This window comes from Abramis brama, assembly GCF_963993115.1.
Source record: "Abramis brama genome assembly, chromosome: 13".
NCBI lineage: Eukaryota > Metazoa > Chordata > Actinopteri > Cypriniformes > Leuciscidae > Abramis > Abramis brama.
The window spans coordinates 30,053,604-30,081,407 of NC_139975.1; the positions used below are offsets into that span (position 1 = coordinate 30,053,604).

Consider the following 27,804-nt stretch of genomic DNA (forward strand, 5'->3'; position numbering starts at 1 on the left):
AAGCATTGACAAATAATTTTACCAATAATTTTTTTCAATCCAACTGTCTCCATTGACTTTGTATTGCATGAAGCTGCCTCCTTTATAACAAAAAACAAACAAACCCAGAACTAAGTTTTTATCAGCTGTCGACACAAGCGTTTAAGGACACAAAAGTGGATACAGGCAATAAGACGTGAAGCATCAGCTGGAACGAATGGGTACATTGTGGGATCCTGACACTCAGTATGCACTAAAAATACACTACGTGTGCAGTAAACATTTTGTCACTGGTAAGCCAAATATTCAAAAGTCAGTTTTATTTATTATATTTCTGTAAGCTAAGCTATCCCTGTCGCCGATTACGTTCCCCTCCAGTAGGCGTAAGTTAGTTCTCAGAGTAATATGACACCTTGCGCCCCGTTGCAATTGCCTGTATCCACTTTTGTCAGAAAGTCAGAAATGACAAGAAGGCAGCTTCACGCAACACAAAGTCAATGGAGGTTGGACTGATCCATATAAATATAGGAGATCTTAAATATATAAATATAAAAAGACATTCACACATTGCAAAGTTAAGTTTATCTGGAAAAACAACAGTAGCATAGTAACACAGTCTGCGCATGTCTCGGCTTGTGTCAGAAAAGTCATTCAGGTTACTCTTTGATCATTTTGATGGTCCCCATAAGACATTCTGTAATGTTGCTCCACATGTAAACTAACTCTCATTAGAGTATTAGTAGACTGTTAGATTAGGGTTAGTAAAATAAGTTGACATGATGTACTTGCAAAGTTACTTGTAGTCAGCAGAATGTCTTAAGGGGAGCATCAAAATAAATTTATAGCAGATATTAAGCAGACCGTCTACTGATAATCTAGTGAGAGTTAGTTGACTTATAGGTACTTCTAGTCAACAGAATGTCTAAAGGGAACCATCAAGTGTTACTGCCATTCAATATTTATTGCATTCACAAATGTCAGCCAGTATTCATTCAGGTGTCAGAACTGTTAGGTGTACATGCACTCATGAACTTCAGATGCAAACTCCAAACTGATACTCCTAATGCAAAATGACATTTACCATATTCCTCCAGGGTGGTGATCTTCTGGAGACCCTGGCTGTTAGAATAGTGCATATAATAATATATTTTGAATAACATTAAACATAAGATAGACAGACAAACTAAGGGAATTGAGGCCTTATAGTGTATGTACACGTGTGGTATTATAATAATAGCATCATGATGAACAGGATAGCTGAAGAGAACATGGATTGTACACATGCTATTTTTGGCCCACGAGAGGCTGTTATCTATTTGCTCTGGCTTAGAAAATTCCTGCTTTAGACAACTAGAGTGATGGTAACAAATGGTAACAAAGTATAGCTGCATAAACTGCCACTCTTGAGTACCAGGTGTTTTAGCTTTGCTTGTGGCATTATTTAAGTATACTGTAAGATTAATAATGTAACATGGATTCTATATAAGACACAAGATCATGAGCACTGAGGATATAAAGCCATTGTCACTGCATAGCATTTCGTCTTTTGAAGGCACATGTTACAGTGTTGTTTGGATTGATCTGCTTGTCTTTAAGTCTTTACTGAGTCTTTGAGTCCTAGAATATTGCGTTGATTATTGGATTGAGTTTGGACTTAGTTCTATTTATGAATGTAATAAACTTTGCAAATGGTTCCAAAAACGGTTTACGACACTGACTCTTTACTGTGCGCATCCATCCATTCTCAGTCAATTGAGTATGAAAGCAGCGCAAATTATTGAACATGAAAAATGAAATAAACCCAGGCCTTTATACTTTATACTTTGCCTTAATCCTGCCCACTTTAATCAGGTGATTGATCTGTTTTCCTGGTCTCCTTTCAATGAGGAAGCCAAAGTAGAGGTCAATCGGCCAACACCGAGAGAGGTTAAGTCACAATGACTATGTTTACATGTGCACAAATAATGCAATTATTCTCAATAATCAGAGTAAGGACTTAATAGCAGTAAGATAGAGCAAACCTCTTCACTCTCATATACATGCATTTTTCATTATTCTGATTATGCTAAGAATTGGAAGGTCCTTCAGGGTGTCGTGGAGGGGTGAGGTGTCCAAGTCGCAACATCTAGCTATTTGTGTGCCTCAGGGCTCAGTGCTTGGACCACTTCTCTTCATCTACATGTCATCACTAGGATCTGTCATTCGCTGTCAAGTATGGCTGCCGTTGCATCATTCAGGTGGTGCTGCACATTGGTGGTGGTTGAGGAGATTCCCCCCTTCTATGTAAAGCGCTTTGAGTGCCCCCTATAAAGCACTTTGAGTGCTGAGAAAAGCACTATATAAATGTAATGAATTATTACTATTATTATTATTATTCAGAAACATGGATTTTCCTATATGCTGTTGACACACAACTCTACCTCTCATTCCAACCAGAGGATCCAACGGTAGCTGATCGTATCTCAGCCTGCCTGACAGACATTTCTGGCTGTATGAAGGACCACCACCTTTCAACTAAACCTTGCGAAGACAGAGTTGCTTGTGGTCTCAGCCAACCCAACACTACATCACAACTTCTCCATTCAGCTAGGTTTATCAACCATAACTCCATACAGGACATCCAGGAACCCTGGAGTTGTGATTGATGGTCAGTTAAACTTCACAGACCACATTGCAAGAACTGCCCTGTCCTGCAGTTTTACCATATACAACATTAGGAAGATCAGACCCTTCCTATCAGAGCATATGTTTCACAACTTCTTGTCCAAGCGCTTGTTCTATCCAGACTGGACTATTGTATTGCTCTCCTGGCTGGTCTTCCAGCTTGCACTGTCAAACCTCTGCAACTGATCCAGAATGCTGCAGCTAGAGTGGTCTTTAACGAGTCGAAGAGAGACACACATCACACCTCTCCTTACAAAATTGCACTGGTTGCCAGTTGCCGCTCGCATCAAATTCAAGGCACTGACATTTGTCTACAGAACAACCACTGGCTCTGCACCCCTATAGCTAAACTCATAACTTCAGACCTACGTGCCATCCAGAAACTTGAGTTCTGCAAGTGAACGGCGCCTTGTGATGTCAATCCAAAGAGGCACAAAATCACTTTCACAAAATGAACTTTACCCAGACTGTTCCCTGCTGGTGGAGTGACCTGCCTAACTCAACCCGAGCTGCCATTTTCAAGAAAATGCTGAAGACATATCTTTTTCGTCAACACTTGTCTGATTAATCCCAACATTTACTATTCAGTGTCTTTTTTTTTTTAACTCGCTACATGTACTGTGCTAGACTGACTGGGACTAGTCACAGTACTTGTACTGTATATTGTTGCCCTATTGTTGGTTCAATTGCTTCTATTGCTCTCCTCAGTTGTAAGTCGCCTTGGATAAAAGCGTCTGCTAAATGATTAAATGTATGTGTGGTCATTTTTACTGCCATTATTTGCATACCCCACAGCACCAATGATGCATACAGTAGTTATCTTACTGGTCAATGTTTTCATCAAATGCAAAGCACTTTTCTATGGACGTTTTGGATATTATTCAGAGCTGTGATGAACATAGCAATGCCCCTGTAACTGGAAATGTCTATGCTGTCGTCACATTTTTCGCACAATCTCTGGGTGAAGATAAGGAGCAGGGACTGCGCAGCCAGTTGTGTTCAGTGATTCGGAGCAGAGGGAAAACTTCAGAATAATGTCACAGAGTTCACTCATGAAGATGTGAACAACACATGGCATTCATGTGCATCTGAGCACATGCGCGCCTTGGTCAGAGTGGTAATAATGCAATTAATTAAAATTGGCGTACGCCACTTAGTTTACTGCGATTATGGTTACTAGGATTACGAGCTTAATCGTAGTAGTTCGATTGGTGTATTTTGTTTACATGAGGTAAAGTTACAATATGATACATTTACATTATGAGTGTACATGTAAACATACTCAATGACATATATTGAAAGAAAAAAATAGCTGTAAAGTTGCAGGTCCATTCATAAAGAATTGATCAAATTAACTGAAAAGACTCTTGAAGACTTGAGGGAGTCTCTTCAGTTATATGATGTGGTTGTCAATCTCTTTCCTAATCCAACTGTCTGTGTATAAACACAGTACTAATAATGATACAAACATGATGCTGTGTGAATATAGCCATAGCCATAGAGCAGTCATCTTGGATTGCACAGAGACTTAGTTTGGCAATTACATTAAACATCCAATAACTGAAAACGACAATACCTCTGCAGGCTGTGAGTTTTCAAGATCAAATACTGAGGCAGCACTATCTGCACCCAACAATCTTCTAGCCATCCGTTCCTCATAAGACATCTTCTGCTGTGGGGACAAAAATGCACTTATTCTTAGATTTTCAGTGCAGCACTTTTTTACCAATAGACAGATCAGAAACTCAGGAAAATCTTTAGATACCTGACTGTTCCTTTGTTGAGGAACTTTGTTTCGTAGCTTCTTTTCAAGGTCTTGGATAAGAGCATCTTTTGAGCCCTGAATGTCTTCATCTGTGGCACGAGACGCTGGTCGGGAAACAGTCTTCTTCAAGATCGGCTTTGGCAAGCTATGAAAAAACAACACATGGGAAATTTGCATTGCTTAAAGTCTGCTCTTTTAAAGCTCTGAGATTTTAGTTATATTTCCTATTTCAAAGTATCAACTTTATCAAAATTTCTCAGATGTTTCTCTTAAAGCCCTTTAAGTAAAATAAAAACAAATTTTGACAGAGAGCTACAAATTGTATGTGGATTACATCACTCAGACAATTTGGTCTTGAAAGTTCTGGATGAGAATTGTTTGAATTTTGATTACATATCTTGGCATATCTGAGCACATTTTGAAATATAGTTAAACTTTCAAAAATCCTCAATGCAATTCAAATTTCAGAGAATTTCTGTGATAACACTTACATGTTGGGTGTGTAGGTAATCTGAGACACAGGTGGGGGCTGTTGAGGTGGAGCAGGTGCTTTCAGGGAATTTGGAGATATCCGAGGCTGGACAGTTGAAGGAGCGGGATTCAGTGACCGACTTAAAGGAGACAGGGGTTGTTCCTGGGCCTTTGGCGATGGGCTGTGTGATCGAGGGGAACGCCTGGGAGAGGGCGATTGAGGTATGGAAATGCATTTTGCCTGGGAGCTCGGCAGTGAAGGCAGGACAGATGACAGGAAAGCTGCTGGCGACAGATTCTCACTGTTCGGAGTAGCCCGTGCTTTAGGAATCAAAGTCATGCTGGAGCACATTGATGTGCGAGTGGCTGCAGGCGGAGTCGGGCTCACCGACGGCGCAGTGGTTGAAGCTGGGCAGCTGAAATTGTTCGGCTTGTTGATCTCATTGTCGGGTGTGTGATAACTGGGCAGGGACTGGATGAAATGACGAGGACGCTCATAATTAAAGGCGCTGGGGGGGTAAAGTGATGGCGAGAAGGTGGGCAGGTCAGCCACATTCATGGCACTGGCTCTGGGTTCCACTGGTTTACTCAGCTTGCTGGTGGAAAGGAATGGATGTGGAACACTGTTTTTAACCCCTGTCGGTGGAGGATCAAGTTTGATCATTGAGGAGAGCTGTGTAGCTTCAGTCACCTGACTGGCAGAACTCTGTTTGCCTTCTGTGTCTGCAGGAGACTCAACCTTTTCGATGACAGACTCCAGTACCCTGTTTGGAATTAAATATTTGACGGGTTACTCAGGAAAAAAAAAAATGGACACACACATACTGATGATTTGCAGCCTAATTCAAACAAAAGTGACATGAGCGACATTAGACCATGGTATAGCAAAGTTTAGTATAGTTTAACTTTATGTAAATGAACAGTGTTGCCATGTAGGGATATTCACACATATGAAATTATTACTGAATTAATGTTACCATGGAATCAAAATGGACAATCCTTGTTTTTTTTTGTTTTTTTGTGGGACATGTATTTTTTATAATTATTATTTTATCTGTGCACATCATGATTTTTTTTTTTTTTTTAATTCATGTGCACTCATAATCTTTAATAAAAAAAAGACTGGATGACCTGTCACTCACACGTGATCGACCAATAGCAAACCACAACCATCCAATCAATTCACCATGGAAAAAATGAAGCCCCACCCTACATTTGTTCTTGTTCCAGCCATTTTACACGGATATACCTTACAATAGGGAAAAAAAGACGATCGCAACTTCCATTTAATGCTGAGTTTAACCTAAACTACAAATAAAAATAAATATAATTTACATTATATAATCTTTTTTACCCTTGAATGAACATGACAGTGGTTCATAACATTGTATTCTGCTGGTGCTGGTGTGTCCCTGTGAGGAAGCCATGTGGCTAAAAAAAGTGTTATGAGGCAGCGACTGACAGACATGGCAGGTGCAGTTCATTTACAGCTACACTGGCACTCAGTTACCCTGTTTGGAGGTCATTGTGAATAAGGGTCTAAGTGCACTAAATGACATTTACTAATAATTTAGAACAATGTATAAATGTGACATGGTGAAATCACTGCTCAATTTAAAAGCAGGTTTATATTCATATTATTTTATTTCCAAGGAAGGTTTAAATATATAATAATAATCAAGCAAAATATTTATTAAATAAAATAGACATTTTAACGTTAACAGCTGTACCATTCTGATCAACAATGAACGTGTTTCATTGTGGTTACTGTCCATAATGTTAGTACATTCCAAAATGAATTAAATAATCAGCATAGCAACTTGAATGTAACCATGAATTTGAGAATGTCTTAGTATCAGCCATGTCCCTTTTGCTTTACTGACAGCAGCACTCAAGCTGACATGAACCAGTCCTGATGATCATGTTATCCAGCATGATTTGAGAATATTCAGAAGAGCATCTTGAGTTAAAATTTAAAAACATTTGAGCGTCTGTACAAAGAAGTTTTGAGTCAGTCTCACAAATGTACTTGTTTTATTAGTGAAGAAAGAAGTGCAGAAATCTTAATAGAATCTAAAATGTTTCTTTGCTGTACAAATCAAACATTTTTATTTAGTTATTTTAATAATTTGCATGTTTACATACAAATTTTTAGCCTTGTACATAATGACAAAAAAACTTTCTTTATCACAACACCAGAAGCAAATGCTTAACATAATATATTAAATACTTTCTAAACTAACAGTGCATCCTATATGACACAAACACACAGCAATGAGTTAAAGGTCAAAAAGCTTCAGCGATGAAGTCATCATTTTGTATGACCAACAGGGGTCAAACTTACAGTTTATAAAGCAAAGAAGATGTGTTATTTTATGTACTGAAAAAGGAAAGCAAAATAAGGACTGGTTATGCTTTAAAAAGAATGATTACATTGACATTTTGGATAAATAAAGTTTTTAAAACATATATATTGATTTTCTAGTCATTCTGACAGCAAGAAAGTGTAAAAGATTATAATTCAGATGAGAAATCTTGTGCTTACCTGCTCTTTGAAATTATTTTGCTAGCCAGTAAAGTTGGTTTGAAAGGTGAAGTGCGATTCTTTGGCATCTGTTCACTCAATGAGATACTGGTGGGCTGTTTATCTATAGAAAACTATGTGAGCAGCAGACATACGCCCCCTCCATTCCTGAGCAACCACCCATTCAACACACGGATAATCCACACTGTGGACATAGAATAATGAGTAAATCTGCTCACTTGATTTATTCTTGTTGTGAAGTGTTAGGGTTAGCTGCAGTAATCCACGATACAACTGACTTTTACTGAACACCAGTAAAAACCAAGAACTACACGCTATAAAATAACGTTAACACTAGACAAGTAACTAAGGAAATCTCAGGGCTTAAATACACAAGGAGGCTAATCAACAGAACTAGAGAGGTGCAAAACATAATCAGTAACCATAGAAACAAACAAGTATGGGGACACAGGCTAACAGGAACAGAACCAAAACAAAGCACAAAGAAACTAACATACTTGTAACATTACACCCCCTCCCGAAAGATGCGTACTCAGACTGTAACTAAATAGCAAAGTCCAACACAGAAGGGAGGGTGGGGGCTCTGGAAGAGGACGTGGAGCTGGAGAGGGTTGTGACCAAGGAAGATGATGGAGGGAGGATCCAGATGATGACCAAGAGCACAGCCAGGATAAAGGACCACAGCGAAACCGATGGTGCCGGAGGACTGAGGCGCAGCCGGTGGGACCGAGGACCAAGGAGGAGCCAGATGGAGCCGAGGAGGTGGAGGGACGAGGCTCAGCCGAAGGCCCGGAAGCCCATGGTGTAGGGAGGGTGGCGATTGACAAATGCAGAGCCGGAAGGACGAGGGAGCCCAGTGGAGGTGTGAGGACAGCGCTCTCAGGTGGAGCCGATGGAGGTAGAAGCCAAGATGGAGCCGACTGTTTGACGGGCCGAGATGGAGTAACAGGCTTGGCAGAGACAGGGGGTCCACGTGCCAAGGCGGAGCTGGTCACAGGAAGACCCAAGGCGGATCCTCGCAGCAGAGTGGAGTAAACAGAGGAGGAGCCGAGGAACTGAAGAGAGCAGTGGCACCATCAGAGACGCAGGAGACTTGTAGATGGATGGGACCAGCAAAGACACAGAAGACTTGGAGCTAGGCGGGACCAGCATCAACAGGAGACTGAGGAATCATATTGTCCAATCTATCAATCATTAATGTAGAAACCTGGCACAGCTAACCCTCAGCAGCAGGAGTATGGTCGGGGCTCCACTCCATGCCCTCATACTCCACTAATATGTCCACCTCGACGGACGATGGTGCTCACACACCTAGTTAGCATTTCTGATGGACATGGGCTCTGGGACGAAGATGGCCTCAGTAGTCTCTGGCACATTTCGTCATGGAGTCTGCAGTCTACCAGGCTGCAGTGGGCTTAGGGTCCGTGGTGAGTGTGGCTGAAGTCTGGCTGGGATCTGGGTTTGGAGCAAGTGTGCTGCACAAGTCTGAAAAGTGAAGCCAAAATGTTTTGATCGCCCCCAGGTGGCTGGGTCCAGTATAGGTCATAAACCCGCCCTCTCCATGTAATCCAATGGGATGTGAGACAAACTAAATCAAATTACACTTAAAATATTTTTTTTTGTTTCCAAAGATGATTTCTGTCATTTTAGGTAGCTTTTTTATCACACTGATGTAAGTTCAAGTGCTTGTTTTTTAAACTTTCCGGGATATATAAAGGAGGAGATTTAACTTTAATTTCTACATTTCCATAACTGTTTATTTCACACCAACATAATGAGTTGTTCTGCAGTAAACTGTACTAACCGATTCTGTGGGAATGTGGGCAGGGCCTTGATACCACGGCTCCACTTCACGCTCACTTGATATCAGCGCCATATTGGGACATTGGCGACTTCACTTTTCTACAATGGAAGAGAGTGAAGTTGCGTTGTGCATCTTTTTTTACAGTCTATGGTTTGGAGTGGGGCTGGCATTGACCTCATCCATGAGGCAGATGGTGAATGGAGAGTCATTTTGCTCCAGCACCCACTCTTGGCACAGACACGTCCAGGGGCACACGTGCCTTGATAGTGGGTGACGCATGCCAGATCTAAAACTGACTTTTAATGGACACCAGGAAAAACCAAGCACTACATGCTATAACATAAAGTTAACACTAGGCAAGGAACAAAGGAAAAGTCAGAGCTTAAATACACAAGGAGACTAATCAACAGAACTAGAGACAGGTGCGTAACATAATCAGTAACCATGGAAACAAACAAGGATTGAGAACACAGGGAACAAAACAGAACCAAACCAAAACACAAAGAAACCAACATACTCGTGAAATGAAGTCTGCTGTCTAGCTAGTACCTCCACTCTTTGATGGTAGCCTCATAGCCAACTGTTAATTGCCACATGATAGTTTTGATAAGCCTTTGACTTTCAATACAAACAGAACAGAGAAATCTTGAAAAATAAACCATCTATTATCGTAGCTTGTATTATATTCACCTTTTCCCTAACAGCCTACTGCATTTTAGATTATTGGAGGCACTTCCAGTTTGGGAAAGTTCTACTCAAAAAGACTGAAGCAAATAATTTCAAAGGTTGAGCTATAAATAATCTTTATTGGTCAGTTTGACTGAATGAGCTGTAAAATTTCCTTATTGTTCTATTATCAGACAAGAATATCTATGCTAAGAGTTGTTGTTTTTTGCTGATGCTTTAACATTTTTACATTTTCTTGTTAATGTTCGATGGTTGAAGGGTGAGTAGAATAATGTCATCTCATTGTACCTCATGGTACCCAGTTTTTGATAATGCTTATTATTGCGTTCATAGAGCGAACCTTTCTCTGACTGTTTACAGTTTAATGGAAGTTGCATAATTTGTGAAAAGCGTCATGGAGTGTTGAAAAAAGGTGGATAACTCAAACAAAAGAGTGACATTACAACTCCAGGTGAATAAATTTAACATATTTTTATCTCCTGCTACAATCTTTTCTATAATTTAACTTGACTTTTGAACTTTTGACTTGAAATTTTGGAACTTTTTTCTATATTTCTGATCTCTAACACTGTTGAGGAACTTGTTACAACTATCTCTAATTATATTTAGGTATTCTTGCCATTAGAAAGTTTGAAAACCCCTGATATAGACAATATTACATTTAATTTTGATGGTGTTATGTTCTCTGTAGCCAACAACTGACCATACAAAACACACACACACACACACACACACACACACACACACACAAAATAAATCCAAAATAAATGTCAAGAAACATTATGTAATATAAACTTAAACTTAAAAAAAAAAATCACTGTCAGGACAGATCATAAAACAAAATGCTAGCAAGAACTTTATATTTAAAAATCTCTTTGTGAAAAGTCACTGAGGGACTGATTTGAAAAGTTAGTAATAAAATTAACAAAAAAGGTCATTTTGCATTTACACTTCTCACTTTGTTCAAGTCTGAACAAAAACTTTTGAAAAAAGAATCTTGAAGATTCTTTTGTTAAACACCCAATCAAATTACATGTTCAAAGGCCTGATTGAACAAAGCGTCATAAAGAAATTCCCTCCAAAGGGAACAACTTCTTATTGGCTCACAACCCTCCAGAGGGTGTGGCATCTTCACGCTTTAAAAAATCTCTGATCACAAGATCACCTTTCTTAGTCTTTTAGTCTCTTAGTCTTTTAGTTCCTTTCTGAAATCCTGATGTGAAGATGATGCTGAACTACAAGTTCCCGAGACACTGCGTCAGAACGCTATGGGGAACGCCTCCGTGTGAACCGGTGTCTGAAATGCTTATCTAATCACGGAAATCCTATTGGCCGACGACAGCCTATGGCATCATCACTAGTGCGACCCGGAAATATATAAGGGGAGCCTGGAGAACATGTCAACAACTTTTTCGTCTGCAGGGACTGTTTTGTTTGTACGCTTCAGCCTGAAAACTTCAAAAAGGTAATCATGGCTTGTGAAAAACGCTTCAGGACGTGTGTGTATCCATATCAAGATATTGACACTTGATGACACACAACTTGTGTGTTTATTGTTTGGGCTCAGAGCATGCACGATCAGTTCCAGAGGGATCTCTGTGATTTTTTTCCCTGAGAAAACTCCACTCTTGTCTGCTCTCTTCTCGAGGGAAGAGGGACAGACATCTGTACCAGGCAGAGACTGGAATCGTGGGTTTTTTTCAGAAGGAGCTCGCTGAGGAGGTTGAGAGAGTTGTTAATCTCTCACACCTTTCAGAGGCTCGCAAGAGTGAGCTGCAAGATGAGGATGTGTTGTTACTAACATCCTCTGAAATCCTGTGTTACTAACATCCTCTGATCCAGCAGCGAGTGCTCTGTTGTGTACAAAAACAACCAGCCCAAGAGAGCACGAGATGACTGATGAGGGTGAAGAGGATATTCAACCCAAACCCTCACAGCCACCCTGCACCGCGTATGTTAAGCTGTTGAGTGTTATGGAACGCGCTTCAACGAGGCTTCTGCTGTCGTTGGAGCGCGTGAGGGAAGAGACCGCTCGTAACAGACTTCACGAATGGTTTCTTTCCAGCCATAAAGCTCCAGCTCTCGTGAGCCTTCCATTCCTGCCGGATCTACACAAAGAGATCAGAAAGGCATGGAAGAACCCGTATACAGGCCTCCATTTTGTGAATGTAGTTTAGGTCATCGCTCTATGGGCAGCAGGTTGAACTCTGTAGGTCTTCTCCCTTTACGTGAGTTTTTAGTAAGGTTGAATAATAGGCCACAGTACCCTGTTAGGAAGTATTAAGAGGGTGTTAAATATGGTTTTCATAGGATGGTGAAATTAAGGCCCTGAAGTTCCCATATATAGGTAGGCTATGCATACCCTTCCCATAGGCCTCCTCATATGTTAGAGTTGTCAGGCTTATATAACGGGTAGTGCAAATCTGTAGTAGTGAACAGGTTGGCAGTATGGAAAATTCTCTAGTGAGGCCACCGTTCATCCGAGCACCAAATAGACATTTTTTATGTGAGATGGCTTCCTCCCTATCGGGAGTTATTCTACTGAGGCCACAGGTCTGTCAAGCTCCAGATAGAACTACAAAGTCAAGCATTGGCCCTCTTCGGGCCACCTTTACAGCCACCTTATACTAGAGCAGCAGTTCTCCTCTCACTTTAGAAAGTCGTTGAGATTATAGCTCTGAACTTCAGTCACTTTATATTCATGTGTCGGCCCTCACGGGGCCGCCTCGATTTCTGGCTTAGGCTTAGTAACGAGGAAATTGGTGGCGGTTTGCTAAGCATTCTTGCCTCAAGCCTCTCAGTATCTGAGTGTAGGCTCCTTAGAGCTAGAGTATATCAGGATAAATTATTCCTGTAAATCTAGTTGTTCCTAGTACTGGCCTCCTCTTACTACAAGAGTCGGATGTGTGAGTGACTCCACAAGTGAGGCAAAATATATTAGAGACTCTGTTTAAGAAACAGACAGGTTGTTGGCAAGACTAGGTCATTAAATTAGACTAGGACAGCCTCCCTGGTGGCATGTGGGGTTGACTTCAGGAAGTGACTGGACGGGACTCCTTTGGACCCCCTGGTCATATTCCCTTAAAGGAACCCCCCAGTCAGGCTGTGGTATCCATGCCCTTGAGCTGGCTCTAGGTCAAGTCCTTCGTGTGAAAGCACAAAGTTACGTCCTCGCTTAGCATCAAGCTCAGGCAGTGGCCATAGGGAATACTGTCACTGACAGCCTGTATGTGACCCGAAGGGGGAGTGTATTTGGCATTTCATTGAAACTGCCGGGTTTTTTTTTTAGACGTTTTTTGTCACAGCCATAATTTGGCATGCACTCCCCTCAGCATGGCGTGGGTAGATCGTTCCCCATAGCGTTCTGACGCAGTGTGAGTTCCCTTTCGAAAGGGAACGTCTCAGGTTACGACTGTAACCTATGTTCCCTGAGAACAGGGAACGAGACACTGGGTCTTTCCGCCATGCCTCGGGGATGCCTGCTGAACAGTCCCCTCAGACGATAAGTTGTTGATATGTTCTCCAGGCTCCCCTTATATACTTCCGGGTCGCACTAGTGATGATGTCATAGGCTGTCGCTGGCCAATAGGATTGCCGTGATTAGATAAGCATTTCAGGTTTGGGGGGGTAGGCAGTTGCCTTCAGAAGAAAAGAGTAAGAACAGTTCTTCCTGCATGTTTGGCAGGTTTGTTCCCTTGAATAGTTTTCTGTGTTTTATTTTGATTTTATTTAATTTTTGTTTGAAGCTCAGATTTCCTATGGGTTCCCTTACAGGAATATATTCTAATTTCATCTGTATTATGTTTGCACTGATTGTTTGTGCAATATTGAATGTCTAGGGTGCTTAGGATTTGCACTTGGAATATTCGAGGTATCCATAATCCTATAAAGCGGAGAAAGATAATTGCTTTTTTGAAAAAAGGAGATATCGATATTGCTCTTTTACAAGAGACTCATCTAAGTGATGCAGAACATTTAAAATTACAACAGGGTGGTTTTGGGCAGATATATTTTTCTTCTTTTACATCTAGAAGTAGAGGTGTTGCCATTCTCATTAAACATACTTTACCGTTCAAAATTGTAAACTGTATTAAAGATAGAGGCGGTCGTTATGTTATTGTTGAAGGCTTGTTGCAGGGTAAAACTGTTCTTATACTAAACATGTACTATCCTCCAGCTCATCCATCTGACTTTATTACTAAAGTGTTTTTGGACTTGAGTGCCAGGTCAGCAGATTTAACAATTGTGGGTGGAGATTTTAATTGTGTAATGAATCCTCTTGTAGATAGACACCCACATAGCTCTGCGTCTCTAACCGCTCAGGCGAGATCCCTTCAGAATATTTGTAAAGATCTTGGTTTTGTAGATGTCTGGAGAACTCTTCACCCTGCTGATAAGGAATACACATTTTTTTCTACCTCCTATAATTGTCAGTCCAGATTAGACTACTTTTTTATGCCAAAAACAGATTTGCACTTAGTACTATCTTGTAATATTGAAAGCATTTTACTGTCAGATCATGCCAGTGTCACTATGGAGCTTCAATTCAGGAATACAGCTGACTGTTCTATACAGTGGAGACTTAATATTGCAACACTTAGAGACAGTGCATTTTCAGTTTACTTCTCTTCTGAATTTAAATCCTTTCTATCTATTAATTCTCTATCTACAGATAATCCATCCTTATTGTGGGAAACTTGTAAAGCTTATGCAAGGGGGCAAATTATTTCATATACTTCCTCTAGAAAGCGTCAAAGAATGATAAATTACAGGGCTTTGGAGGCTCAGTTATTGGTTAAGGAAAAAATGTATAATAGATCCCCATCAGCAGATCTATTGAAAGAGTTACAAGCAGTTAGAGCATCTTTAGACTGCCTCCTTACTGTGGAAGTAGAGAAGAAAATAAGATACTCAAAACAAAGATTTTATGAGCATGGAGACAAACCTGGGAAATTTCTAGCATATATTGCCAAACAACGTGCTGCATCTCAGTTTATCACTACTATTGCTGTCTCAGATGATAATATTTTCCACGATAATAAGAATATTAATAATTCGTTTAAAGATTTTTATATGAATCTATATTCTTCTGAGAAAACAGATGACCATCTCAAACAAATGATTGACTTTTTCTCTGAGATTAATCTACCAACAATTTCAGCTACACAAAAAGACTCCCTTAATGGACCTATTACTAGACAGGAGGTTATTAATGCTATTAATGTTCTTAAGAATGGGAAATCACCTGGATCAGATGGGTTTTGTGCAGAGTTTTTTAAGGAGTTTCAAGAGCTGCTTGTAGACCCATTGCTTAATATGTTTAATCATTCGTTTGCCGTTAAAGAATTACCAAAGACCCTTAGAGAAGCTCATATCACGCTTATATTAAAGAAAGGTAAAAGTCCTGATGTATGTTCTTCTTACAGGCCAATAGCATTACTAAATGTGGACCGGAAATTGCTTTCTAAAATTTTAGCAATGCGCCTTGAAAAAATTCTTCCTACAATAATTGGGATCGATCAAACAGGATTTATACAGGGTAGGAATTCATCTGATAATATAAGGCGCCTTTTAAACATTATCTATGCCTTTAAAGGGAAATCCATAGATGGACTAGTGCTGTCCTTGGATGCAGAGAAGGCGTTTGACCGTATTGAGTGGTCCTACCTTTTCTTTGTTTTGGAAAAATTTGGCCTAGGTGAAAATTTTGTGCAATGGATTAGAGTGCTGTACACGGACCCATGCTCTGCCGTATTGACAAATGGCTTAAGATCTGATTATTTTCCTATACATAGAGGCACCATGCAGGGTTGCCCCCTGTCACCACTTTTGTTTGCGATGGCCATAGAGCCTCTAGCTGAAGCAATCAGATCGGCAACATCTATTTCGGGTTTGCAGATAGGACATAAACATCACAAGATTGTGCTTTATGCTGACGATGTATTACTTTTTTTATCTGAGCCCGAGAAGTCAGTTCCCGCTCTGATCGAGTTGGTCAACAAGTATAGTACCTTTTCTGGTTATAAAATTAATTTAGCTAAATCTGAAGCTATGCCTTTAAGTACTCTCACTTCCATACCTAATATTACACCCTGTTTTCCTTTTAAGTGGTCACCTCTAGGTTTAATTTATCTAGGTATTTCTATCTCTTCGTCCCTGAAGCGGATGTATGAATCTAATTTTGTTCCTTTATTTGAGAAAATGCGAATCTTCCTTTTCACAATTTCCTTTAAGAGCCCTTCTTTTTATTAAGAGTTTTCAAAAAATAAAAGAGATATATGACAATCCAATTATAGTAAATACTCTGAAAGCATGGAGATCAGTATGTAGGTTTGAAGGTAGATCTAATCTGACTTCTTTCTTTACCCCAATATTAAACAATCCTGATTTCACTCCAGGAATTTTGGATGATGGTTTTAAACGATGGTGTTGTTTGGGTCTTAGTAAGCTTGGGGATATTTTTTCAGACAATAAATTAATGTCATTTGAGGAGTTAACTCAGAAGTATAATTTGTCCAAATTAGATTTTTTTCGTTTCCTCCAATTGAGACATTATATTACTAATAACACAACACTTGTTAGAAATTGTGAAATTTCTTCTACTGAAAGGTTATTATTTTTATCATCAGGGAAAATGCCTCTGGGTAGGATTTATCGTTCGGTGTGCTCAATCTCTTCTACTGATACACAGAGTATTAAAACTAAATGGGAAGAAGAGTTAGCTACTGACATTGACGATGAAACATGGGAAGCCATTTGGTCTAATGCTAAAAAAATATCTGTTTGTACACGAATGAGAGAAATACAATTAAAAATCATTCATAGACTCCATATTTCCCCTAACCGCAGGCATTTTTTTTAACTCCTCTTTATCTCCTATGTGTTTAAAATGCAAAATTGAAAGAGGTACCTTAACACATTGTCTGTGGTCATGTAACAGACTGCAAAGGTATTGGTTTATTTAATATCTTTAATATTCAGCTAGATTTTGACCCAGTCTCACTGTTGTTGGGTATACCTAATAGATGCATTACTTCGTCTGCTAATAAGAAATTGTATAATATTCTATCCTTTGCTGCCAGGAAAAATATTTTACTTAATTGGATCAGTGATAAATCTCCATCCCTTAAAGGCTGGCACAAGATCATTTTTGAGTTGATTCCCCTGGAGCGCCTTACTTATGTGTTACATGGAAAAACGGGCCAATTTTACAAAGTCTGGACCCCATATCTGGACGCTTTGGAACCTTGTCTTCGCCCTATTATATTACAAGGAACAATGTAACTGTAACTTTCTGGACATTTAACCTTATTTTTTTTTGTCATCCTCTTCATCTTTTGGAAATGTTATTTTATACATGCTATAATGTTGTTGTCATTTTCTTTGCACAAATCTGCCTTATTGTATGGTCCTGTTTTATATAAAAATCTGAGTGTTTTTTTTTTTTTGGTGGGTGGGTGGGTGGGGGGGGGGGGGGTTGATGTCTTGTTATATTTGTATTTTAAGAAAAAATCAATAAACATAATTATATATAAAAAAAAAAGATAAGCATTTCAGACAGCAGTTCACGCGGAGGTATTCCCCATAGCGTTCTGACGCAGTGTCTCATTCCCTGTTCTCAGGGAACATAGGTTACATTCGTAACCTGAGACGTTTTCTAAGGACCCCCAAGCTTGTGCCAGGCTGCAGCCTTGTCTTTCCATTCACCAAAGATCCTCTGACTCCCACTGATTCTCTCTCATCAAGACCACATCAGCAAAGATCAACTGGAGCCTCAACAAATTGCATCAGGACAGTTTAATTCAAATGGGCGAGACATGCAAGTATCAAACTTAGTCTCATTATTTGATACATTAAGTATCCTTACCCCTTTTAAAGAAGGGCGTGTTAGAACTAAACTGATGGTTTGCTCAAGGCTGTTGATCTGCTGAATATCAAACAATGCTATAACTTATTGCTTTTCTGTATTCTGCTTCAGCTCTCTTTCCCTTGGTAAACTGTATGCATGTATGTATGTGTATGTTAGAGTAGTTTAAATGTTTAGTCTAGTTAATAAAGTCTTGTTCATATCATGTCACACGTAAAGTTGTTCGTGTCTCAAGCTAATTTACTGGAGTCCCTAATCATAGATTTTGACTACAGGCTCTGAATAGTACTGTACAGTAAGAAAGACATTTCCCATACCCCGGAAATGAACAATTCTTAGAATTAATAAACAATTAACACTGAGAGTTCACGGCACAAACAGGTTAATTGATTGTAATATTAATTTTCCTACATGAAGTTCATTCTATTAACTGATCCAAATATTCATAATCAATTATAACAAGTTATTATTGATTATTAATATTTCTTAGAGCTAATTTGCTACACCTCAGATGCTGGAAAGTATCCTACCGTGCAGCAGGGGTGGCAGTCTCTTCCTCAGAACTGTCAGGCCATTCTGGAGGAGGAATTAGTGTTTCTTGTAGTAACAAGGGATGCTCATCTTGCTCTAGTCCAGCTGAGCTTATAGAGGAAGGCTCATCCTCATCTCCCAAAACCTCCTCTAGGTCTTGAAAGAACACAATTATATTATTAAAGGATTAGTTCACTTCAAAATGAAAATTCTGTCTGCATTTACTCAAGTTGTTCCAAACCTGTATGAGTTTCTTTCTTCTACACATTCTTCAAAATATTTTGAAGAATGTCGGTAACCAAACAGTTGATGGGCTCCATTGACTTCCATAGTATTTTTTTCCCACTATGGAAGTCAATGGGGTCCATCAACTGTCTGGTTACTGACATTCTACAAAATATTTTGAAGAATGTGTAGAAGAAAGAAACTCATACAGGTTTGGAACAACTTGAGGGTGAGTAAATGATGAAAAGTGAACTATTTCTTTAAACATTGAATGTAGTATGTTTCTTCACTTGTCATTTTAGATAAATAGATCAATTATATACATATGGATCAGTAAAATAGATCAATTCATTAGTAGGCCCAAATGGAATCTGCTGCCTTGTTTTTCTGCCAAATTCCCATGGATTGGATTTAAACTTGGTACAATGTATTAAACAGTGTGGAGAGGAATGTAGAATTTAATGAATAACAGGTGTTCTAGTTATGCATACTCTTTCTGAGGTTCAGATTGTGTGGGACCATCGGGATACATGAGCTTTTGTGTCTGTTTTGTGTACAGGAGTCATCACATGTTGTGTGTTTTTCCATTCATGTGTTATAATGTACTTCTGTAAAATAATAATATAATTATATATACATCATACATTCATTTAGATTTATTTGTAAGCATGCATTGAATCAAACAATCAAGTTACCTGTATATATTTCAAGCATGGCACTACATGTTGCTGTTCCAAACTGATTTGATGCTGTGCATTTAAATATTCCAGAATCTTCTGGATAAGCCTCTGTGATCACTAGGGTGCACAATTCCTCTGCAATAAAACAAACATATTCATCAGGCTTTTAACTCTTGTTTGTTTATCTCTCAAAAGACGAATAAGTCCATCCCTTTATGCACCATCCATTTGAGAGATATGTCTACTCACCAGGAACAGAAGCTGAACTTGCCTCTGACAAGGACAAAAATAAAATAAGAGACAGTTTTAGTTTATTGACTTGTATGGAAGGTGATTTATACCTATTATTATCTTTAAAGCAATAGTTCAAAAGAAATTTCTTGAAAAATTAAACCTATAGAATATGCTGGTATTTTCCATCCTTTGTATTCAGGTTAAAAATAGTGCACAAATGCCAAAGTGGCACTGATACCAAAAATTTTTTTGTGTGCATATTTTTGAATAGTGAATAAAAAAAACAAAAAAAAAACCACTCAAATTTTGGTCTTCACACAAAGCTACCGTACTTGGAATATAGTACACAAGTCATATGGACTACTTTTATGGTGCTTTTTTCTTTTCTTTTCTTTTTAGAGCTTCCCAGACATGGTCACTATGATTTGTTATTATATGAAAAGAGCTGTGTAAAGATTACTTTTATTGACCGCATTTTCATTTTGGAGTGAGCCATTCCTTTAAACAGAGAACATGTCAAATAATGCTACATCTTCCACTCACTCTTTCTAAGAATACGGAAGTCTGCCGAATCAAGGATTTGCTCATTCTCTCTGAACCAGAAGATTTGCAGTGGAGGAGTTCCTCTGATCCTGCACTCCAGAACCACCAGCTGCCCCTTCACGGTGCTCACGTCATGGAGACGCTGTCAGGACACAACCACATCAGAGCTCACAGCGTCAAATCACAACCTGATACTGATCCAGTCAACTTCAGGTTTATGTTATTGTTTATTACCTTGACAAATGTTGGAGAAACTCCAGCATTTCCTGAACCATGATTTGTGTTCTGAACCTGAACCATGACAAAAACACAGATCAACAATCTGTTTAGGCTGGAAGTATAGTTATATGTGTATACAGTACTGTGCAAAAGTCTTAGGCATGTTAGGGTTTTCTTCAAGCATCTCGGAGACGTTCCCGCAGTTCTTCTGGATTTAGTTTGTCTCAGCTTTTTCTGTTTCTTCATGTAATCACAGACGGACTCGATGATGGTGAGATCAGATCATACCGGCTGTTGTCAGACTCCTTGTGCATACACAAATCTCACTGGATTATTACAATTAATGCCAAAAAGAATGTTTGGAAATGTAAACTGAGGGGGGGGATCAAAACGATCACCATTCACATGGAACCGTGAAAATGATTAAAAGTGATGTATTCTGTAAACACTATAGACTGAACACGTAATAAGCATTTGCATGACGTCATCGTCTTCAGATATTCACGTTTTTGTAGTTTACACGGAAACCTTTTCAAAAGTTTGCATTTTCAGGCACCCAAAACGCCATTGTCGCGTAAACGAATGGCAAAAACACATAAAAGGTTTTACGTTTTTAGTTGAAAACGGTGTTGTGTAAACAGCCCTTAAGACTGAAGGACTTGATTAGCTGGATCAGGTGTATTTGATTAGGGTTGACGCTAAAATCTGCAGGGCTGTGGCACTCCAGGAACTGGCCGTTTACATGACGTTTTTATTTTATTTTATGTGTTTTGGCCTTTCATTTACACGACAGCGGCATTTTGGAGGCCTGAAAACGCAAACTTTTGAAAACGGGTTTCAAAGTGCACGTTTTTGAAACGATACCGTTATTGTCTCCATGTAAACTACATGGATTTGTGGAAACGGTTACATAATGAGCATGTGTGTTCAGTTTATAGGCGCGTAGTTTTCCTGACAAAGTGACATCGCCAACTACTGGCCTGACAGCAGAATGCAGCTTTTCAATTGTTTTTGCAGATCCGTGTGAACGGAGATCGTTTTGACAACGTTTTCACCTGTACGTGAAAAACACGATTTTTTTACATCGATATCCTGTAAACGACGTACCCTGAGTTTGTGTCTAAACGAGGACGTTATCTGTGTTAATGTTAATGACGACAGGTTGCATGTAACTATGCTACAACATGGTTTGTGGTTTCAAGATAGTAGTAGTAGGATACGTCATAACATACTCTTCTGCTACAATTGAAATATGAACTTTTTCTTCATGAAAAGTATACATAATTTTACATCATTAAATAAAGCAGGCAAAATGAGATTCAGAACCAGGTTAGATTTTTTTTAGCTTTGCAGGACAGTGGACATATACAGAACCTTTCTGGCAGAGGGGAAAGACATCTCAAATCAAACGTTTAGTGCAGCATTAGCAAGCAAGCAATTCATTTATAAATCACAAAGCATTACATAAAAGAGCAAACCCTGAGAAGGATGGTTTCTATGAATATTAAAGAAAGCTAATAATTTTCAGATTAAAGAAGTCGATCCTAAAATGGCAGATTGGTTTAAGTCAACTGTCCACAGTCCTTGACAAACTGTCAAGGCTTCACTTCATTCAAGTTCCTTCAACAACTCTGATTACCTATAAAAACCAGAAATTATTTGATCTATATTTATGTTCTTACCATTTGAGGACTGATGCAGAGAGGCTGTACTAAAGTGGAGTGTCTCTGCTGAAGCACTGTTGAGGAAGATGATGATGAAGAGGAGGAGGATGTTTCACGGGAACATGATGATATAGTTAGGGACATAGTTGATGTTTTTTTCGGAACCCTGAAGAGTTAGAAAAGAGCGTTGTAAAGTTTATGACAAAACAAGTATGACATAATGGTTCTAAGACGTCCATAAGTATATAAACATTTAAAATGCACATATAACCATTAAAGCTTTAAGATGGAGAAATCTACAGAACTAATTGTTAAAGTCCTCCTGTAGTCAATAATTTTAGCACTTAAAACTCATCTTTCATCACCAAAATTACATATTTAAATGTTTTTTTTCCTGTGACAAAATTTCTTCATGCCTTAAAGTAGCTTTCTGTAACTCGACACCCTTGCTAGGATCTATGAATATGCTAATTAGCCCAGCTTCCACTTATTCACACCAGCTCACAGATTCACTCGGTCAACTTACTGAGGTAAAAACGCTGCACAATGGGATCGCTCCTTACAGCGTCGGTAATTAATATGATTAGCCTTTTGCTTTACTATGTTATAAAACAGCTAATAGTGTTTGCCAGTGTTACATGAACCATGTTCCCGTTCGCCATCTCAGAGTCAGACCGCTGCCTCAGTATCCTAGAACAGCTCGGAACGGAGAAAGGTATATAGTTCATCATAACATCGTAATATACATCATACACCCGCTATATTGCTAAATCTACCTGATTTTTCATATCAACAGAAAAATATACCAGGATAACCTGGCTTCTCTTGAGACTCCCCTGCTTCAGAGCAGTTAATGACATGCTAAAGCCCGCTAGGAGGTACTTGATTGGTTACAAGGTAGTTTGTGACGTCAGAAACACCAGCGATTTCAAACGCGATCGATTTCAGCGATCACTGCAGTTTTAAAGAGAAAATGCTCAGAAATGTTATTGACTTAATTTGCACATGGTTTGTCTTCAAGCATATTTAAAAACACCAGACATATAAACAACATTAAAAATTTGATTTTCATCACAGGGGAACTTAAATCAAATTTATAATAAATGACATTGCATTGTGAGGAACTGCACATTTACGTGTCATTTCATACATGTGTACTATTACAGAAGTTCTGGTCTATAACTGAAACTGTGCTGGTCACTTTTTTTTCTCTCAAAACAATAAAAAACAAACACCATAAAAGTATATGAATGTGGAATCACACAACTTGTGCACTATACAGTATTTCGGTTACACTTTCCATCTTTCCACTTTCCATTTAATGCATCCCTGTTACAGTGTAATTATACATTTAAGTACTGATAAATATTAATTAACTACATGTACTTATTATAGGTTTATAGGATTAGGGTTTGATTTAGGGTTAGCGGCATGTAATTATGCATGTAACGTGTAACAAGGACACATTAAAATAAAATGTTACCAGTATTTTTTAAGTCTTAAACAGTTGTTAAATGCAAGGGACACACTGAAACTACTTCTGGTGCTATGAAACCTTGATTACTTGTTCATTGTAACTGCATGAAAAAGGTAACCTGCACATTTTTTTATTATTATTATTTTTAGTCCACAGAAGAAAGCAAGCCTGACAGGTTTTAAATGTGAGTAAATATAGACAGAGTTGACATTTTTTGGGTAAACTATTATCTTTAAAGAGCATGTTTTTATCTGTCTGTCTCTTACTGTGCCATGTTTCCAGTATCTCCAGCGCGTGTTGATGAGCCCAGTAGGAGACACTTGAAAATTCAAGAAAAGAGAAATACTGAGTTAATCAGGGCATGAGGGGTTTATTATGTTTATTAGTATGCATACATTTGTTGAAAGGAATATTTTATCTTAATGCACAATTATAATTTGCACTAGTGGTGGAATTTGTAATGTTCTTGAGAAAGACTCACACGTCACCTTTAATACACATCCAATACACAAAAACCTGTGGCATAAAGTAGACCCTAAACAACAATACCAAGAAGGGTCATCCTCTAGTGTGGTGTAAAGTTGCAAATGAGCACGACTAAAAAATAAAAACAATTCTTGTTTGAGAAAAATCTTTCTCTCTTTTCTGCACTCTCAATGTCTTCACACTTCAAAGTATGCATAAGCAAGTTTGGTAAACAGATCATTGACTTTATCCTTTGCAATGCTCTGAGCCTAACCCCTTTACTGTCATTTCACTGGTACTCAATAGAGTGAAGCAACGAAACCTGAGCAGCTCCTGGGCTAATTTTGTTGTGCCTTCTGTGTGTTGCATTTAGAAACACATGGTGTAGGATAAATCTTTCACCCTGGTTTGGATTTGAAAGTGCCATCTCACTCAAAAATGCTTGTTGGTCTAAGTTAATAAAATTATGACACACATTTCCACACAATTGAATAGATTGATTTGAACTTAAACTTGAACTTAAATTTGAACTTAGGGTGGTTGTACTGATATGTAAAATTAATCTTAATTCAATGAGATCACACCAATTCATTTGACGTATTCTGTGAGCATTATGGCTTATTGAGTACAGTATCTTTGTATTGTATGTATTCTATCGCCCTACTATCATGCTCTTTAAGATCACAAAACTCTGGGCTTCTGGTTGTACCTTTGATATCTAAGACCTCTAAAGGAGGGAGAGCGTTTTCGCATTTGGCTCCTAAACTCTGGAATAGCCTTCCTGATAATGTCCAGGGCTCAGACTCGCTCTCCCAGTTTAAATCTAGATTAAAGACGCATCTCTTTAGCCAGTCATTCACATAATGCATCTCCTAACCCTGTACTCCGTTTATATCAAATCAAAAGCACATGATTATCTTTGCTTGAAATGTTATGAACAGCAGCTACTCTAATTTCTTTCCATTTGCTTTCTGTTTTATCTCGGGATGCCCATTCTGAGGTAACTAGAGAGTGTCAACTCCAGTTTTTGATCTAGTCTCTTACAAAAACTTTATATGCCCAACACCTGTGAAGAGACGACTCCAACTCCTGAACAGACACCAATGAAAACTTTTCTATATTGTGATCATCATGTTCACAACTTAATATATGATGTTAACTGTGTGATTTGTATATGAACATTTCTGAAATACATTATTCACCTCTGATAACAGATCACTCTAAATTGTAATGTGGACTCATGCATTTTCTGTAAAGGTGCTTTAGACCGATATCTATTGTGAAAAGCGAAAAACAAATAAATGTGAATTGAATTGAACTGGATTGAATGTAGCCACCCTCAGCCTAAACATAAGCTTTATTCTTCAGCACAATGGTAACCAAAAAATCACCAGAAACTCTTTTAAATGTCAAACATAACTGAACATTAAACATTAACAGGTCTTTTCCCTTCACTCAAAACACATTAGCACTTAATTTAAAAATGTACACTCCTTATCCAGCCCTATGCAAAGCATACTGGGAACTAGAAATCCACTGCCCAGTTTCAGTCAATGCAATAAAAATGATTCATGCAGTCCCAATACTGCTTGTATTAAGGACTGCATGAAGTATTAAGTTAACTTAACATTTGACAAATTTTGTTTTATTTGGCGGAATAAAATTGAGTGCAAATGACAATTAAGTAAAAAATGTAAAAATTTGTGTTGCTTTAGCTCATTTTAGTTAAGTAAACTGAGCAAACAGCTAAAAAAGAGGATTTATTAAATAAATAATCAGAAAATGTATTCTCCATGTCAGTTTCAGGTGATACTAATAAGAATTATCTTGTAATAATTATCATTATTGTTTCCACAAATTACCTTGTGAATACGATTTTTATAGTGCCTTCATTCAAAAGTGAGGTACACCTTAAAAAACAAAAGGGTCCATTTACAATAAAAGGATTTACAGTCTGGAGGGGGGATTCCATAAGGAAATACATTCCATGGAAATTCCATAAAGAACTTTTTAGAGAAAGAACTAGTTATTTTGAAAATCGGACTGGTGCCTTAAATCACACGAAATCTAATATGCTGTTGGAGAACCTAAAATGAAACATCAAGAACTCCAAAGAACCAAATAGAAACTCCAGATCCCATACATAAAGATAAGAACAGGGTTCTGCAAAGTGCTGAAAAGATTCACTGAATTTTTTTTATGTCAATTGAAGTATCATGAAGGGATAATAAATAATATTAAATTAAATTACATTTCCTTTTGGTTGATCAAAAAATATGTAGCCCTACATCAAAGACTGCATTCTAATACACTTGTATTGTCTGCTTACTACTTTAACCAACTGGATTATTGTTTTGCAAATATTTCCTCACAAAATAATCTGGATAGCCTTTTGAATAGTGGAGTTTAAGCCCTTACAGATGTTTCAGTTTCAGCGCTGAAGCCAGATATAGTTTTTGCACAACCATATAATGTCTGTCTGTCAAACATGAGCAAATCATCTTGGAGCAAATCATCTTGGAGCAAATCACCATATATGTTTAATTACACAAATATCCATTCCATCAAAGCAACTTATTAGCCACCTCTCATGCTAAGAAAAAAACATTTCTTTGCACGTGTCCCACCAGCGTACCTACTTCACAACCTGGAGCCTTACCAGTGTATCCTGTTAGCGTGGGCTAAATTCCAGTGGGCTGACAAAACCAAAGCTAAAGGATGTTAAAAGACAAAAACCCACCTTGTTGCCCTCTTACCCTCTCAAAGAGAGTACACAGCAAATCTTTCTTGCCCCCCTCTTTGAAAGGATGTCTTCTACACGGTAAAAGAAATGGAGACAGGCACTAGACTGGGCTATTGGTAAAGAGATTCAATAGCTTGACTGCAGGTTGTCTGGGTAGGTATAAGGTGCAGTAAAGTGAGGAAGTACGTGTAATCTCACGTTACAGTCTGTCCATCTGACACAGCTGACTCCACAGTAAACGGGTGAACCAAACACTTCGGTGTCAAATATAGATCACACTCATGCACTAGGCCTCAGGGATAGAAATAACATATGCAAGAAGCTCTTCTATTAATGATTGTCCAGCCCACTTCTAGGGGGATTGTAAAGTTGATTACTTACCACTATCACCAATCATGAAAGTAATATAAAATATAATATGATAATCAGAACCATCAAGCCCCATTATGATCCTCTTTTTAGCATTTAACGTGAATTCTTTGGGTGTATTCCAACCATCCATACACCTGTACATCAGTTCACTCATTTTTCATCGTGCACAACCTTAGTACTACACAAGTTTTTAGTCTTCAATATTGTATGTATATGTTCCTCTTATAATCCTACTGTTACACCTGCACTGGGCTAATTTCACTCTTTGCCCACTCTCCATGAACTGCAGATCATACACACCTGTTTCTCATCACTTGCTAATCAAGTACTGCACATATACTCACCACAAACTCTCTCCCTAAAGACTCACTTTTCCCTGGCACTCGCTTCCTCAATCTCCCTTGAGGTTATAGTCTCCCGTCTTCTTCATTCCTCCTGCATCTTAATTAAGAGACTCCACTGTTGGATGGATCTCTGATCAGGTTAAGCTCAAAAACCTGTTCACTACCTGTTTCTCACTACTGTCAATAAAGATCCTGCAGCTGGGTTCAGCCTCTTCCTTTGTGTGTTTACTCCTGTACAGACGATGAAACAACTCCAGAGGTCTGGAGAAGATCTCTGTGAACTGTGCTATTTACAGTGAGAGAGGTTCAAAGGCGGCCGTTGTCACAGTCTTGCGACCAAAGATAGCCTGTGATCATTTTCTGACAGTTAAGAAATTTAGCATGATCGTCTCACAGTGTGTTTGCTGCCACGACCTACATCTTCTGACTAGCCAATACAAATGCTGCATGAAATGGCGTATTGATCAATACATCATGGCGCTAAAACTTAAAACTACTTACCTCAAACTCATTTGCAAAATTGAC

At 38.6% G+C, this 27,804-nt stretch overlaps 1 protein-coding gene across 3 annotated transcripts in view; it reads right to left on the reverse strand.

Moving 5' to 3' along the window:
* myot (myotilin) overlaps positions 1-26,699 on the reverse strand; it is a 34,293-nt gene extending 7,594 nt beyond the window's left edge. The window contains exons 1-12 of one of the 3 annotated variants that reach the window (XM_084133308.1): positions 26,561-26,699; positions 23,622-23,674; positions 21,897-22,044; positions 20,230-20,286; positions 19,996-20,137; positions 19,468-19,491; positions 19,234-19,353; positions 18,313-18,469; positions 4,900-5,643; positions 4,409-4,553; positions 4,220-4,312; positions 1,061-1,098 (exon numbers count right to left, since the gene is read on the reverse strand). In XM_084133308.1, coding sequence (XP_083989434.1) covers positions 1,061-1,098; positions 4,220-4,312; positions 4,409-4,553; positions 4,900-5,643; positions 18,313-18,469; positions 19,234-19,353; positions 19,468-19,491; positions 19,996-20,137; positions 20,230-20,286; positions 21,897-22,044; positions 23,622-23,629 — 1,676 coding nt within the window. In that variant the 5' untranslated portion in view covers positions 23,630-23,674; positions 26,561-26,699. Of the gene's footprint in view, positions 1-1,060; positions 1,099-4,219; positions 4,316-4,408; positions 4,554-4,899; positions 5,644-18,312; positions 18,470-19,233; positions 19,354-19,467; positions 19,492-19,995; positions 20,138-20,229; positions 20,287-21,896; positions 22,045-23,621; positions 23,675-26,479 lie in introns of all 3 variants that reach the window. The other 2 variants (XM_084133306.1, XM_084133307.1) reach the window with 2 other exon arrangements.
* Between the last annotated feature and the right edge of the window lie 1,105 nt (positions 26,700-27,804).